Source organism: Mus musculus, chromosome 8 (genome assembly GCF_000001635.26).
Source record: "Mus musculus strain C57BL/6J chromosome 8, GRCm38.p6 C57BL/6J".
Lineage (NCBI taxonomy): Eukaryota > Metazoa > Chordata > Mammalia > Rodentia > Muridae > Mus > Mus musculus.
In genome coordinates this window covers 33,613,132-33,630,091 of record NC_000074.6, presented here as the reverse complement: position 1 = coordinate 33,630,091, position 16,960 = coordinate 33,613,132, and the positions used below count along the sequence as shown (strand labels likewise).

At 44.2% G+C, this 16,960-nt stretch overlaps 2 protein-coding genes across 4 annotated transcripts in view; one reads left to right on the top strand and one right to left on the bottom strand.

Moving 5' to 3' along the window:
• Positions 1 to 10,506, top strand: part of Ubxn8 (UBX domain protein 8) — a 25,891-nt gene extending 15,385 nt beyond the window's left edge. The window contains exons 5-8 of one of the 2 annotated variants that reach the window (NM_178648.2): positions 718 to 855; positions 3,727 to 3,768; positions 6,856 to 6,930; positions 8,392 to 10,506. In NM_178648.2, coding sequence (NP_848763.2) covers positions 718 to 855; positions 3,727 to 3,768; positions 6,856 to 6,930; positions 8,392 to 8,562 — 426 coding nt within the window. In that variant the 3' untranslated portion in view covers positions 8,563 to 10,506. The remainder of the gene's footprint in view (positions 1 to 717; positions 856 to 3,726; positions 3,769 to 6,855; positions 6,931 to 8,391) is intronic. The other variant, XM_006508980.4, reaches the window with a different exon arrangement.
• Positions 10,288 to 16,960, bottom strand: part of Ppp2cb (protein phosphatase 2 (formerly 2A), catalytic subunit, beta isoform) — a 20,184-nt gene continuing 13,511 nt past the window's right edge. The window contains exons 4-7 of one of the 2 annotated variants that reach the window (NM_017374.3): positions 14,553 to 14,642; positions 14,265 to 14,426; positions 12,947 to 13,065; positions 10,288 to 10,970 (exon numbers count right to left, since the gene is read on the bottom strand). In NM_017374.3, coding sequence (NP_059070.1) covers positions 10,898 to 10,970; positions 12,947 to 13,065; positions 14,265 to 14,426; positions 14,553 to 14,642 — 444 coding nt within the window. In that variant the 3' untranslated portion in view covers positions 10,288 to 10,897. The remainder of the gene's footprint in view (positions 10,971 to 12,946; positions 13,066 to 14,264; positions 14,427 to 14,552; positions 14,643 to 16,960) is intronic. The other variant, XM_006509033.2, reaches the window with a different exon arrangement.

The window sequence follows — 16,960 nt, the reverse complement described above, 5'->3', positions numbered from 1 at the left end:
AGATAGCGCACTATTCACAGGCTAAGGAAACGGTTCCACCGAGTCTAGCCTGGTGAGTTAGTGAATTTACAGGAGTGTAGGTGAGGGGTGCTCATCTCTGTGCCATGGGTGACAGTGACTAAAGGTGTAACCCTGGGCCTTCCTGCACATCATGGGGACTACAGTCAGCAATAGTTCCTGTTTCTCTAACACCAAGGAGGGGGCTTTATGGACCTGGGTCTGTAATGCGCCCTGGGTCCGAGACAGCCTTGGGCCTCCTGCAAGGTGTGACCAGGAGGAAAACCTGCACATCCCAGCTCCTGTTTGCACAGCCGTTAACTGCAGGCCACCTCCCTGAATGGCTGCTGTTGTGGAGCGGATAGGATACCATTAGCCATTTCCTTGTTTCTATCTTTGGAGAGACTCTGTGCTTAGTCAGACGGGATACTTGTGAGGCATCGCAGGAGATGCTGAGTGCTCAGGGCCAGTCTGGACTCCACATGAGTTCCTGTGAGCCGAGTGGGCCCTTGTCAGCCGTTCCTAGTAGAGGAAGGCCTTAGAACCTGGATAAAGGGAGAGTCTGGAACTCATTCGGTGTCATGTTTTCTTGCCCCGTGAGACTATACTTTAGTTTTCTGATCTAAAAATGACTATGAGAGCTAAAAAAGGTAACCATTATGAGTAGATCCTCATCAATAGAACATGACTCTCAGAGTTTTTTTGGTTGTTTTTGACCAGGGGGATGAAGATTCGGAGTTTGAAAATTCAAGTCAGGCATCTTTTGAAACAATAAACGGAGAGGCAGCAAGAAGACAGAACTTGCCTAAGTTTTCAACTGAAATTTCACCAGCTGCTCGGCCGCTCCTGAGGAAGGAGGTTCGTTGTTCACACCCACTTCCTGAGTTTGACGCTGATGGCAGGAGTGTGTCCTTGGAAGGGCTACTGGGGAAGGGGAGGATGCCTTTAATCCAGATGGTGTCTCCCCACAACCTTGTACAGGAGGCAGCTCTGTGGACCATTGGTCCCACTTAAAAACCAAAAACCTGAGGCAGGGTAGAGGAAAGCCATGAGATGAATGGTGTGGTGGCCCACGCCTCTAATCCCAGCACTCAGGAGGCAGAGGCAGGCAGATTTCTGAGTTCGAGGCCAGCCTGGTCTACAGAGTGAGTTCCAGGACAGCCAGGGCTACACAGAGAAACCCTGTCTCGAAAAAAACAAACCAAAACCAAAACAAAACAAAAGAGATGAATGCCATTGAAATAACTTGATAGTGAAGAGATGAAAACAGCAGCCTTCATGAAGGGAAGCATTCCTACCGGGTGTCTTAAGACGCTGCTGTGTCGTGTCTTGAGTGCCTTCTACAGGTTGAATACTTGGGATCAGAAGTATTTCAGACTTTAGGATATTTTCTTTTTCTCTTTAAAAAAAATATTTATTTATTTTATGTATATGAGTACCCTGACTTCATGCACATGAGAAGAGGGCATTTGGTTCCATTACAGATGGTTGTGAGCCACCATGTGGTTGCTGGAAATTGAACCCAGGACTTCTAGAAGAGCAGCCTGTGCTCTTAACTGCTGAGCCATCTCTCCAGCCCCTAGGATATTTTCATGTATAAATTGAGATGTTGGGACAGTGCTCACGTGTAAATGCATCCAGTCTCTGTATCCCTATTTACATAAACTGCAGACAGTTTTACTCAGTGTCTCTAAATAATTCTGTGTGGAATGGCATGGCATTGTAGTTCTACCTCCCAGGAACTTCCAGCAGGCAGGCACTACAGCCTGAGCCTGAGGCTTTTCCTGTGCCTTTTTTTAAAAATCATTTTTTTCAAAGATTTATTTATTGTTATATGCGAGTACACTGTAGCTGTCATCAGACACTCCAGAAGAGAGTGTCAGATCTCATTACGGATGGTTGTGAGTCACCATGTGGTGGGATTTGAATTCAGGACCTTTGGAAGAACAGTCGGTGCTCTTAACCGCTGAGCCATCTCTCCAGCCCAAATAATGCATTTTTACACAATATATTAGAACATCTTAAAAGAAATAAAGGTTAGGGAAAGCATGCTGACCACTGATAAGAGGGCCTGGTACATGCTGCGTCCGGAAGCCCTGCTGGGCTGTCTTCCCAGGCTGCACTCACTCGTTTCTTTCTTCTTTAATTAAGAGACATTTAGAAATTACATTTACTTACTTAGCATATATGTGTGTGTACATGGGAGTGCGAAGATCTGACAACTCCTTGGGGGAATCCGTTTGTCTGGGGATTGAACCCAGGTTGTCACCCCGTGCCCTAGTCTATGTTCTACTGATATGAAGGGACCGTGACTGTGGCGACTTGTATGAAGTAAAACATTTTATTGGGGCTGGCTTATATTTCAGAGGTTTAGTCCGTTATTGTCACGGTGGGAGCATGGTGGGCATATGGTGGCATGCAGGCAGGCATGGTGCTGGAGAGGTAGCTGAGAGTTCTAGATCAGGATCCGAAAACAGCAGAAAGAGAAATTGGAACGGGCTTGAGCATTTGAAACCTCAAAGCCCACACGTCCTGATAGTGCCACTCCCTATGAGTCTATGAGGGCCACTTTCATTCAAACCACATCTGGTAAGCCATCTTGCTTACCAAATAGATATTAATATAAACTTTATGTGGTATTTTTGAGATAATGTCTTACTATGTAGCTTTGGCTATCCTAGAACTTGCTATGTAGACCAGGCTAGCCTTGGACTCAGAAACCTGCCTGTTTCTTTTATAGATCTTAAGCACTCTGGCTAAGAGAGGAAAGGACAAGAAGCAGCTAGACACAACTGAAAACAGCTGTCTTGAATTTTGACTGCAGTTGTAAACTAGTTCTCCTCCCTCCCTCCCTCCCTCCCTCCCTCCCTCCCTCCCTCCCTCCCTCCCTCCCTCCCTCCGTTTTTGTTTTCTAAGACAGAATTTCTCTGTGTAGCCCCGGCTGTCTTAGAACTCACTTTGTTAATGAAGCTGTCCTCAAACTCACAGAGATTCACCTGCCTCTGCCTCCTGAGTGCCAGAACTCTATTGTAAACTTAAAAAAAAAAACCAAAAAACTTTTATAAGAATTGCATTAGTGAGCCGGGCGTGGTGGCACATGCCTTTAATCCCGACACTCGGGAGGCAGAGGCAGGTGGATTTCTGAGTTCGAGGCCAGCCTGATCATCAGAGGGAGTAGAAAAACCAAAAAAAAAAATTAATTATTTATTGTGTGAGTGTGTATGCATGTGTGAGTGTGTATGCATGTGTATGTGCGTATGTGTGTATGCATGTGTGAGTGTGTATGCATGTATGTGTGTGTGTGTATGCATGTGTGATGGCAGAGGAGAACTATGCAGGATTTGGTTCTTCTTTTTCCTCCATGTGGGTCCTGGGAATCAAAACGCAGGTCACGCTAGACAGCAAGCACCATTAATTGAGCCTCCAGGCCTGGTTCACTGTAAAGGTCTGATAGATGTAAATTTTTTATTTTATTTTATTTTTTTGTTTTTCGAGACAGGGTTTCTCTGTGTAGCCCTGGCTGTCCTGGAACTCACTCTGTAGACCAGGCTGGCCTCGAACTCAGAAATCCGCCTGCCCCTGCCTCCCAAGTGCTGGGATTAAAGGCATGCGCCACCATGCCTGTCAGATGTAGATATTTTAGGAAGCCTTTTAAACCCTAGATGCATGTAGCCTGTTGAACAGGGTTCTTCTTGAGAGTTCTCATATGTCCATTTCATATTTCTTTAGGTTCCTGATTTACCTGAAGAACCATCAGAAACAGCTGAAGAGGTACGCCGCCGTTTCTCTTAACTCCCTTTCCTTTGTCTGACATCAGGCAAGTCCTGCCTCCCCATGGACATGGGGAGAAGAGCGGGTTCCTGGCAGTTGCCTTGGAATCAGGTCTGAGCTTGGCATCAGATAGATGCTCAGCTGAGTGCTGCTGTGTGGGAGGGTACAGCCCGGCTTACTGCTAACAGCAGTACTGACACAGGCTTCCCTGTAGTCCTCTACTTAAGATGCAGCCTGCAGCTGCTGGTGCAGTTAGAGAGAGGTCTGCTGTGGCTGGGCTGGGACAGGATAGATTCTGCACCTGCCTGTCACCGTTTGTCTTTTCTGCTCCTGGCTGGCTTAGTTACAGATGACGGTCTGATGCAGGGGACCATGTGCCTTTAGAACCATGAAGTTATTAGTCAGCATGCCTAGAAAGAGAACTGTCTGCATCCCATGAAGTTTAGCATCCATTAGACTCCTAAGAAAACAGCTTTTGAAGCAGCCATGCATGTTACTACTTTGGAAAATCTGAAGCTTTCTCACAGATAAAGATAATTGAGAGCAATCCAGATACGGAATCCCCAGGAGAAAGACATTTGTGTGTGTGTGTGTGCCTGCAAGAGTTTGTGCCCCACACGAGTGCAGGTGCCCACGGAGGCCAGGGGCGGTTGTTAGATTCCCTAGGACGGGGTTGCTGGCGGTTGTGAATCACCTGATGTGGGTGTTGGCAACTGAACCCAGGTCCTCTGCAGAAGCAGCACATGCTCTCCAGCCCCTTTAAAATACACACAGTTTTTTCTTTTAGATTTTATTGTGGAGTTCTCAAGGGTCCTGCCTGTGGTTTAACAATAGAGGCATGGGGACATCTGTAGAGTATAAGGCTTGTTTGCTGAGGGCAGGCCTCAGCTAGCCCATCTGACTTAACCTAACTGCCCCACCATTACACCTCTGCACGTGGCTCTCCTTGCTGTACGTCCTTGCTCTTCTCCTGATGAGCAAGCCTCCGTCTCTGACTTTCTCTCTCTCCAGTGGTTCTGCCCCAGCTCCAGCAGCTAGCTCTTTATTATGCAAAAAGTCACATTTATTCATTCCATCTGAACCAAGCAGCCCCAGGACAATGCCTGGTCCATCTCTCTGTTGCCTTTTGGCATTAAGGGCTAAGTGGCTTCCCCTGCTGCAGCCTGCCTTTTGGGGCAGGTATGAAAGTGACAAATATTTACATATTCTGCTATCCTGGAGTAGAAATTAACAATTGAGAAAACAGGGACACCTTTTTTTTCTTTAAGATTTATTATTATACGTAAGTACAGTATAGCTGTTTTCAGACACACCAGAAGAGGGCGACAGATCTCATTACGGATGGTTGTGAGCCACCATGTGGTTGTTGGGATTTGAACTCAGGACCTACGGAAGAACAGTCAGTGCTCTTAACCGCATGAGCCATCTCACCAGCCCAGGGGCACCTTTCTTATTCAGTTGATAAGATATCCCCAAATCATTTGATATGTATGAGTGTTTTGCCTGAATATATGTCTGTCTGTCCACCACATGCATGCCCATTATCTTAAGACTATTATTGCTGTGAAGGGACACCATGACCTTGGCAACTCTATAAAGGAAAACTTTAATTTGGACTGGCATACAGTTCCAGAGGTTTAGTCCATTATCTTTTTTAAAAAAAAATTTATTTTTTTATTATATATAAGTATACTGTAGCTGTCTTCAGACACCCCAGAAGAGGGCATCAGATCTCATCACGGATGGTTGTGAGCCACCATGTGGTCGCTGGGATTTGATCTTGGGAAGAGCAGTCAGTGCTCCTAACCAGAGCCATCGCTCCAGCCCTGTTTAGTCCATTATCATCGTGGTGGGAAACATGGCAGCATCCAGGCAGACATGGTACTGGAGATGGAGCTGAGAGTTCTACATCTTGATTCATAGAAAACAGAAGACTGTGTCACTGAGTGTAGTGACACACTTCCTCTAACAAGGCCACACCTCCTACTAGTATCACTCCCTATGGCCAAGCATTCAAACACATGCGTCTATGGGGCTAACTATTCAAACCACCACACCTGTGCATGTCCAAAGAGTGCATCATAACCCTAGGGTTGGGGTTAGTTTGTCAGCTGCTATGTAGGTGCTGGGAATTGAACTTGGGTCTTCTGGGAGATCAGCCAGTGTGCGTAACCATCTCTTCTACCTACTTACACATTTTTTTTTTTTTTGAGGTAGTTTCATGTAGTCAAGGATGTCCTCAGACCCACTGTGTAGTTGCAGATCATCTTGAGCGTCTGGTCCTCTTGGCTCTACCTTTGCAGCTAGGAAGGAACTGCTTGTACCACCATATGTGGTATAGAGTTAGGTCCTGGTTCTTCTTCCTAGCCACATGCTCTCAGAAATAAGACTCAGACTCAAAAGTATATTTATATATACCTTGGCCATACAGCTAGGCTCTACTCTGAGTAGATCATAGCTAAAATAACCCAATTATTTTAACCTACATTCTGTCACGTGACTGCATTCAGCTACCATGCATCCTTCTCCTTACCTCATCCCAGGTGGATAGCCAGTCTGGCTCTATCCCAGAATCCTTTGTCTCCTGGGTGCTCTACCCTCCATTTCCATTTCCTGCCCAAGCTATAGACCCTATGGCTTTTAAATTGACAGGTGGTGCATCCATATAGTACACATGATGCTCTCTCCAGTGTGGTGCATGGGGTGGTGGGTAGTGAACCCAGGGCGTTGTGTTGCTAGGCACTCTTATACCAGCTGAGCCTTATCCCCAGGCTAGCTAGAGTTCCCATCTGGACTTCTGTCTTGTTCCTGAGATGAGATCTTGCTTTGTCACTTAGGCTGGCCTCAGATTTGCATCTTCCTACCTGGGCATCCTGTGTGGACCATAGGTCTGGGTGACCACTGTAGCTTACGTTTGTTTTTTTTGTTTGTTTGTTTTTTGGGGGAAGGGGGTTTTCGAAGACAGGGTCTCTCTGTATAGCCCTGGCTGGCTTTGAACTCAGAAATCCGCCTGCCTCTGCCTCCCGAGTGCTGGGATTAAAGGTGTGCGCCACCACGCCCAGTGTAGCTTACATTTGTAATCCACAGGTAGTTACTGTTGCCCTTCGATGCCCAAATGGACGTGTTCTGAGGAGAAGATTTTTCAAGTCGTGGAATTCACAGGTGAGGAAACCAATGTTTTCAGAAATATTGTCTTATGAAATTTGTCAACATTGTGTTCAAATGCAGTGGGAGACAAGACCACACAGACAGACAATGTGAAGGTTCTGCATTGCAGACTGAGGGTTTAAGTTGTGATCTCTACATTAACATTGTGTTTTCCCCTTCAATTTTCTTTCTTCATTTTTTATATTAGGAAAGAATCTTAAGTCTTCAGGCAGGCATTCTCTGAGCTGTATTTCTTTGGTTGTTTACTACATTTACGTTGGTGGGTAAGATACTAGGTTTTGCTGAGGCTAGCTAGCACTTACCCTGTAGTCGAGGCTGGCCTGAACTTGGTGTCTGTGATAGCTTCCCAAATGACTGGATTCTAGGCATGAGCTGCCACACATGGCCTCTTATTTTAAAAAGTTTAAATTGGGCCGCAGTGTAATATGAGTATAATGCTTCCACTGCAGGGGTCGTGGATCTGACACAGGGCAAGATTGTGAGTTCAGAGCCAGCTAGGCAGACTCTGACTCAAAGCAACTGTAACCTTACTGTGAGCTAAGTGGCAGAGTGGGTGCTCAGCACGTGTAGAAAACTGGGGTTCAATTCCCAACGCTTCCAAAACTGTCTTAGTTAAAATGATGACAGATTTATTCTATAGGTCAGCAGTGGATTCTTGCCTGGTGGCTGGCAATATAAGGCTCTGGTTGAATGATCTGATACTTCAGAGTCCCTGGGAACATTATGTCTCTGCCATTTATCAGGCTTTTGTTGTTGAGACACAAGATCTTGCTGTTGCATGGGTTTGTCTCAAACCCAGTAACTTGGTTACAGTAATCCTCCAGTCGTAGCTTTGGCACTACAGCTATAATGGAAGCAACCACACTCAGTTTACTGTTGTTTTTGAAGCAAAACATGCTTTGTTTAAAATGTCATGTGTTGAGGCAAATATGATTTCAGCTGGATGTGGCAGGAAAATGTTTCTCATAACTATGTGATTTTTTTCTTTTCTGTGGTGCTGGACAATTATAGGAATGGCCCATAGTGAGTGGACTTTGTCTCAGGTGCCAAAACATGTATTTTGACAAAGCTTTTGGTGATTTTGATCCAAAATTTTTCCCAAATATTTTGTTTTCAACTTTGTTGCTGTTTTTTCAAGACATGGTTTCTCTGGGCTGGCCTCAAATTCAGAGATCCCTCTGCCTCCCAAGTGTTGGAATTAATGGTGTCTCAAATTTTTACTAAGTATTTTTCATCTCATTTATGGATTAGGTTTTGTTACTACCATGACAGTAGGCCCACATATTCTCTGCAATAGAGACATTAAAGTGTAAAAGGATTACTTTGGAAGATATGGAAATGATTTTTAATTCCTAGGGACTGGATTTCAGGATGACAGAGCTATACAGTGCTACAGTGATACATTCTGGAGGAACAGTGTACAGTCTGATACTTCTTTTTTTTTTTGCCTCTTAGGTCTTACTTGACTGGATGATGAAAGTTGGGTACCACAAATCCCTATATAGACTTTCCAATTCCTTTCCCAGAAGGGCCCTGGAAGTGGAGGGAGGCTCGTCACTGGAGGACATAGGAATAACTGTGGACACTGTACTTAACGTGGAAGAGAAAGAGCAGAGCAGCCAGTAGAGAGGCTGGAAGCACCTGCTGCCCTTCCACAGGGCGGTGTTCATTCAAGCCCCATGCACCTGGAGCTCCTCTCGTCCACAGGTGTACCCCGCCCACACCCCGCCCACACCCCATGGATGAGGACCGCTTTGCACTGATGGTCTGTGGCCTGTCATTATAATGTGAAAGGAGGTAAAAAGAGTAAGACAGACCTGGATGCAAGCCTCAGCCGGGCATGGTGGGACACGCCTCAACTCCCACAATTTTTGAGTTAATTAGACCATCTTCAAACCAAACCAAACCCTAGCTCATATAAGAACTGGTTCCTGCTTGCGTCTACCTTACCATAAAGTATTTCACAATTCAGTCAGAATCTAAGGAGGATGAAGGGACATTCTATTGTATTTCTAAAAACTTAAAGAACTCCCAGAGCCAACTGATCCTGTATAGTTTTGACTTAGATCTGGGGATGGAGGTCTGGTCCATGAACCTTGGGGAACATAGTGAAACCACAGTAAACAAGGCCATTGTTGTTAAGTGCATTTGGAATGTGAACTGTCGTTTGTCTACAAATTGATGCCCTTAGAGCATCTCTCAACCTGTGGGGTCCTGTGGGGCTCAAATAACCTGTTCATAGGGGTGCACCTAAGACCATCTGCATGAGATTTACATTGATGATTCATAACAGCAGCAAAATTGCTTATAAAGTAGCAATAAAATAATTTTATGGTTGGGGGGTCACCACAATATGAGGCAATGTATTAAAGGGTTGCAGTATTACAGAGGTTGAAAACTTAAGTCTGTCTTAAGGTATCTTTTTTTTTTTTTCGTTTTCCGAAACGAAACTGGGGGGCAGAAGCTCAGCTGGTAATCCTAGGTCTTGGGAAGGGGGCAGGAGGATCAGGAGGGTTCAAGGCTACCTGGGCTACATGAAACCCTCTCTAAAAATTAAAGATTAAGAAAGATAACTTCCGCTGGGCATGGATGCACACGCCTTTAATCCCAGCACTCGGGAGGCAGAGGCAGGCGGATTTCTGAGTTCGAAGTCAGCCTGGTCATACAGAGGGAGTCTCAGGATGGCCAGGGCTACACAGAGAAACCCTGTCTCGAAAAAACCACCAAACCAAATCAAACCAAAACAATCATTCTACAGCTAGATATTAAGTAAACCCTAGAGCTGGTGTTTATGACCTTGGAATACTATCATTACCACTGCTACTAAATAAACAGGCCAATTCCTGTTTTTAGGTTAAAGGAGACAACCTAGCTCAGCTTTTAAAGTCCCTTCTGTTAGATTTAGAATATAGTTATTAAAGCAATCTACATTTTGCACTTAAAATTATGAATAAATTAATATGAACCACCTAATGAAATGCTTAGATATGCAACAATCGCCTTTTCAGTGGTCTAACAGTTATCAGTATTTTGACTTTGTTCTGCTTTTGAGTGTAAACTATAAACAAACATTACTTCTGCAGTACCTGTGCACATAACTTGGAATTGAATATAAGGCCTGGGGTGAACACCCCACCAGGCGAATATGTCAGTACAGCTGCCTACTGTTATTACTCAGCAGATATCTGTGGCCTAGCAAGGAGCCCCATACTGGCAATTCTATCCCTCGGAAGGAGAGCCAGGAGTATCAAGGAGATTCAAAGTCTAAAAAACAACCAGCCACAGTTCTAAGTATTTGTATAAAGTTTCAAAATGGCGATGCTTCCATTTAATGTACATCACAGTTAAAAAATGTTTTTCTCTAAATCGGAAATTTTATTTGTTCAGTACACCAAATAGGATGCAAGCACTGTCATGACAAATATACAGAAATATGCAGCTCAACATCCAACAGTAATTTAGTTTAGGAAACTTTAAAGGAAATCTCTTTAATGTTATGACAACATACTCCCAAGAATCTCTTCTTCAGTTAGTCATACATTTCAATAAAATAAAGGATTATGAATTGAAGTGGAAGTCAGCTTGTGAATTCTTAAAAAATAAAACTCCAACTCTATAATCCATGCCAGTTAAACTTGTTAACTAAATTTCCAAGTAAGCGCAAAGGAGACGAAGCAGTCAGTGACCCTTTTTGCTTAACCAGTCAAGAAAAATGGTCACTACCGCCCAGCAGGCAGGCTGTGGGCTGACTCATCTACAACAGTGTGCTAGAGTTCACATTGTGCTAACCGCTCATCATTAGTATGGCACGTTTTGGTCCATGATGTGTTTTAATGTCAAGACATATCACAATTTGTTACAGAAACACAAATAACTGTTGTTTTTAAATATATATGTATATATATATATTTTAAAAAGCCAGGTATACTTCCACATACAAAGACAGGTCCTGGGGAGGAATTTACAGGAAGTAGTCTGGGGTGCGCCGGGTCACATGAGGCTCTCCACGACGAGGTGCTGGGTCAAACTGAAGACTAAAAATGACAAAGAAAATGGTCAGCAAGTAAGCCAGCCAGTAAGACGGAACAGACTGAGCCTCCTTCCTGTAGCTTTCAGCAACGCTGCATCCCACGTGGCTGGGATGACCCTGAACTCATTCGTCACTAGCAACCACACAGTTAGCACTTCACAGCTATGGTGAAAATGTACACGTCTGTTTGTGCCCAGCAGAAGAGAACACTGAATTTTACCAAGTGCCTTTTCTGTCAAAATAGCTATTTGTCTGTTGTGTGTGTGTTTTAATATTAATGTTAGTACACTGACTTTTTCCTATTTTTTTTTATCAACACTGTGGTCTTGGGATAAATAAATGCTATTTGTGTTTTCCTTCTCCAACAGTCCTGAAAGGATGCAACTAACCATAGTAATACGCAAACACTCACAGGAGTCAGGATGTATTCCCAATTTTTTGCCGCTGTAGTTGAGATGTGGTTTCATATAGCCTACAGTGGCCCCAAACTCGCAGCACAGGCTGTGAAATCCTGATCTCCCTGGCTCTACCTTGTCAGTACTGGGATTACAGGCATGCAAGTAGCACCATGCATACATAGCAAGTGTTTTATTTGACAAATGTTTCTGAAACCAGGTTTCATGTATTCCAGGCTGGCCTTGACTCAAACCAACCTGCTTCCATTTCCCAAGTCCTGGGATTACATACGTGCATCACCATGGCCAGTTTACAATGATGGGCTTGAACCCAGGATTTCGTGTATGCTAGGATAAACAGAGTACCAAGAAGGCCGTAACGCCCAGTAGTAAAGGCTTTATTAAACCTAAAATAAGTCAATTTTTAAAAAGGTTTGTTTATGTATACGAGTACACTGTAGCTGTCTTCAGACACCCCAGAAGGTGGCATCAGATTCCCATTACAGATGGTTGTGAGCCACCATGTGCTGGGAATTGAATTTAGGACCTCTGGAAGAGCAGTCAGTGCTCTTAACCTCTGAGCCATCTCTCCAGCCCCAAATAAGTGACTTTTAGTTACATGTATGTCAGATCCCTGGAACTGAAACTAGAGGTGGTTGTGAGCTGCAGTGTAAGCGCTGGGAATGAAGATGGTATCCGTGGAAGGTCAGCCGTGCTGGCCACCAAGGCACTTCCTAGGCCCCCGGGCGGTTACAGTTCCTCTTTTTGTCTGAGTCTTGTTTGTCTTTCTAAGATAGGGTATGTCTGTAGTCCTTGCTGTCCTGAAATTCATGTAGAGCATACACCAGACTGGCTCAAACCCATCTCTGCTTCTGCCTCCAGAGTGCTAGGATTAAGAACTTGTACCACCACACCCGGCTTATGGTTCTCTTAAATGTTTTTCTATTAGCTGTAAGCTCTTGGGAAAGTTTCAATAAACTGTAGGCAGAGGCGGGTGGATCTCTGTGAATTTGGAGCCAGCCTGGTCTACAGAGTGAGTTCCAGGACAGCCAGAGCTACAAAGAGAAACTTTGTCTTGAAAAAAAACAAAACAAAAAAAACCCCACTTTCTGCAGCAGTGGCCTAGCAATGCAGGAGGCCATGGTTTACGAGTGCTGCACATCAGAAAGTTCTTGAGTTCAATGTTGGGGAAGAGGGTCTGCACGCACACTCCTCCTCCTCCCCTGTCATAAGCAGAGCTCTTTTTTTTTTTTTTTTTTTTTTGGTTTTTTGAGACAGGGTTTCTCTGTATAGCCCTGGCTGTCCTGGAACTCACTCTGTAGACCAGGCTGGCCTCGAAATCAGAAATCCTCTTGCCTCTGCCTCCTGAGTGCTGGGATTAAAGGCATGTGCCATCACGCCCGGCTTCCTGTCTCTTTTCATACATGCATGTGTGTATGAGTGTATGCACACATGTGTGCAGGTATCTATGGAAGTCATACTAGACTGTAGTTAAGTGCTCTGAGCTGCTGAGCCACCTCTCCAGCTCCCAAGGCTATTTTCCTCTAAAAGTCATTACATACAATTAAAATGTAAAGTTACTTACAATGAATATTTTAAAGTGTCATCTAATTCCATGATAGCAGCCTGGTTCCCACAACGGTAGCAGTAATTGGGCGCACTAAAAATGGTGACCACATTCCGATCATGGCACCAGTTATATCCCTGCAACATTAAAAAGGTCATTGTTTCATTATAAAATCCAATTTTGACAGATCAAGTCACAAATACTTCGGTGGCTATGTTACCTTTTATAATCTAAGTTTATGCAACTGTTCAGACTTTTAAACATTTATTAGGTACAAGATTCTATTATATACCTCAGTAACCATACAGCTTTTCTTAACCTACACTTAAGATTTTAACTTAGAATATACACTGAATTTCTCAGAAAACCATAGTAACTTCCCCATTTTCCTTCATAAACTTTGCTAAGTATTTTATTTTATTTTGAGAAAGAATTTTGCTATTTAGACTACCCTGTTCTCAAACTTGCAATTGCCCCAGCCTCCCAAGTGCTGAGACATGATAGAAATGAGCCTGGCTTCTAAAGTTTGCTACTAAGTTTGCTTGAAACTCGTATTAGGCAAATACCAACTTAGAATATGCTCTCCCAGAGAGCTGAGCCCATGCTAACCAGCCATCTTGACAATCACATTGTCACCTGTGTCAGAGCCTCTGCCTTCCATCACTCGTGATGTTGGGTGGTGTTTACTTGACACATAGCACACCATTCTCATCTTTGTTATGTTAAATGTTTCAGTTTTGCCTCAAATAGCTGAAATTTGATTATTTTCTAATTTTGGAGTCTCAGGACTTTTAGGAATGTTAAAGCTTAGTCAAATTTTTTCTCCAAAAATATTATCATCACTGACATCTGTGCTTGCCAGTATAATGAAGTTTAATGTCACTTCGTGTATGTGCTTTGCATCCTGCCCCTACCCCACTCCTCGCCTGCTCTAGGCTGGTGAAGTTTGTTCTACCTTCTTAAAGCCACTACTTGCTGGTTAGAGGGACTCCGTTCTCGTTTATTCCTTTCGTAGTGACAACACTAACACAACAGGAGAAATCCAGCAATTGCTACCTCAACTGAGTGGTCACGGAATAGAACCAGCAGTGGACAAACAGCTTTCAAACCTCCTTGGTGAAATGTAGCAAGGACACACACAGCAAGCACACTCCTCAGTGTGCTCCTCTAAGCAGCATGGAGTCATCATCTCACTGAGCTCAAGTCTCTACTGAGCGCCTTCTGGAAGAGCAATGTGCTCTTAACTGCTGAGCCATCTCTCCAGCCCCTACTGAAGGTATTATGAAGCCTTATGACGGGTGCATGCGTACACCACGAGAGCAGGAAAAGTACATACTTCCATTACAAGCTGGTGAGCACGAGACACCAGTGTGAGACCGTTGGCATGGTTAAATGTTTCAGAAATGTCTTGTCCAAATGTGTAGCCAGCACCACGTGGAGAAATGCCCCAGCCGCCACGGTCATCCGGATCTGACCATAAGAGATCACACATTGGGCCCTGGATAAGGAGAAAGAATATGTGTGCACTGTGAGTTAGGATACTTAATTGAGTTACCCTTCCCATATGTGATTACACTTTTTTCTCCCTTAAAATCAAAATAAATGAAGTAACTTCGAAAATCACCTCATGTGGAACTTCTTGCAAGCGATCCAGGGCTCTTATGTGGTCCAGTGTATCTATGGATGGAGACAGGCCACCGTGGAGGCAGAATATCTGTTTTTCAATTGAGAAGAAAATGGTTTTGTTTTTATAATTGCTAAATTAATGAACAGTTAAGTAGCGGTTGCAAAGGTTAGTCATGACAGCTTTTTCTTTTTCCAAATGGTATCATTAGCTGAAAGATCTGTGAACTACAATGCAAAGCAGAGTCCAATCACCAGCAATAACCTCCACAGCAGTTCCCGTGCTCAGGGTTCTTCTCTTCCCCGGCTGCGGTCCTGGGGATGGGAGGGCCTTCCACACGCTCTAGTCTGAGCCGCACTGTGGTGTCTGCACAGTGCGTCTGCTGCACAGGGCGCTCGCTCACCACCCGTCACTGTGTTTGCGGTCACACACCTGGTTTCTTTCCCAACATTAACATCCTTCTGATTCCCATTATAGATTACAATATAGATTTACTGAGCACATAACCACTATTACATATACTTTCCCTATATAGTGTATCACCTGTAATTCCTTTACACACTTATTTCTCACTGTATGATGTGTAGAGCCCACCTAACAGAGATTGGGGCAGCTTTTGGGGTTCTCTCTCTCCTTACACTTTACTTACCGAGTCACCTCTCCTGCACACCTGCTAAGTGCATGTAATTTGCAGGTCTACATGTTAGTGGGTGCACATGTATGTGCAGGCCTAAGGTTGGTACTGTTTGCCTCGGATCACTCCACCTGACTCACCAGAGCCTGCTGCTGTGGTTAGACAGCTAACCATATCATCCCATCATCGAGAGAGGGGTCACAGGTGGGCGCTGTGCCCTCCATGGCTGCTAGGTATATAAACACCAGCCTTCATGCTTGCAAAACAGCTACTTTATGTGTTTACAAATTAGGAAAAAAATGTTGGTCGCCCCCGGCCACCTCCCAGTTGTCTTTAGTTCCCTTTACTATAGAGTGTATCTACAGGACTTCTGGCAGAAAGTGGGATAATATAAGCATTTAAAATTTTTTTCTTAGGACTATCCTCTGATTATTCAAGGACTATACTATGAATCAAAGAGAATAATGAATATTTTAGTGAACAGTTTCATATTTGTTCACTGACAGGGTCAATGGTGTATACAGCCCAGGCTAGCTTAGGAATCAACAATTCTGCCCAAAGCTCCTGAATGGATCTATATGACCCTAGCAGTCTTTTCTCCTGAATAGATCTGTATGACCATATCAGCCTTTTCTCCTGGCTCTGCTCAAGTTTGTAATGGGTCCCTAAATAAAGGAGACAGTTAATGGATTTTCTAAAAAAAATTAGCACTGAAGTTTAAATCACAGATATAGACACACCCCCCCCCCGCCCCAATTGGTTTTATCTTTTTGTGCTTGCTATATTTGGTTGACTATTGAACTTACACATTAAGCATAAGGCTTCAGTTTTATTTTATATTTTGATTTTGGAGACAGAAGCTCTATAATCCTGAGTGCTGGGATTACAGGCAGGTACATCATGTCCATCGATGAGGATTTTGAGGTTTTCCACCCCCCCAAGCTCCATGTTTCTTAAAGGCTCAGCAGATGCTGTGAAGCCTGACAACTTCACTCTGATGTAGGCCAACCTCCCTCCCTCCCCCATAAACAAATATATATAAAAATCCCCCAAACCACCACTGCCACAACAAAGCAGATCTGATGCTAGATGGCCCAGCCAGTCAAGATCTTGCCATATAGGCAACTGAGCCCCAGCACCGATGTAAAAAGCCAGGCTTGACAGCACTGCATGGAAGCTCAGTGGAGACACAAGGCCGTCTCTGACCAGGCCTGCTACCTGAATCGTAAGCTCCAGGTTCAGTGAGAAACCCTGTCTCAAAAAGCAATGTGCAGCCGAGAGTGGTGGCGCACGCCTTTAATCCCAGCACTCAGGAGGCAGAGGCAGGCAGATTTCTAGTTCGAGGCCAGCCTGGTCTACAGAGTGAGTTCCAGGACAGCCAGGGCTACACAGAGAAACCCTGACTCAAAAAAAACATAAAAAGCAATGTGCAGATCAACCGAGTTACGACAGCTGCTTCCAGCCCCACGTGCTTGTCCCCACACACTGCACACACGATATTTACATCTGGTTTCCTAGGTCCCAATATACTGAACACTATGAAGGACCTAAGCCTGTCACTTCCTTCCAGGACCCTGTGTACCATTTGTTTTCTCTACTTGATTTCTGAGGTGTCTTCCAGTAATAACATTTAATAAATGATAACCTGTCACAATGGTGTGTGTAGGCTGGCTGTTTTGTTTCTTATAAATATTTCAAAAACAGTAAAGGCTGATGAGTTTGGGGAGTGCTGATTGTATAAGAAATACATAAAAGTTCTACCAATGTATGAACC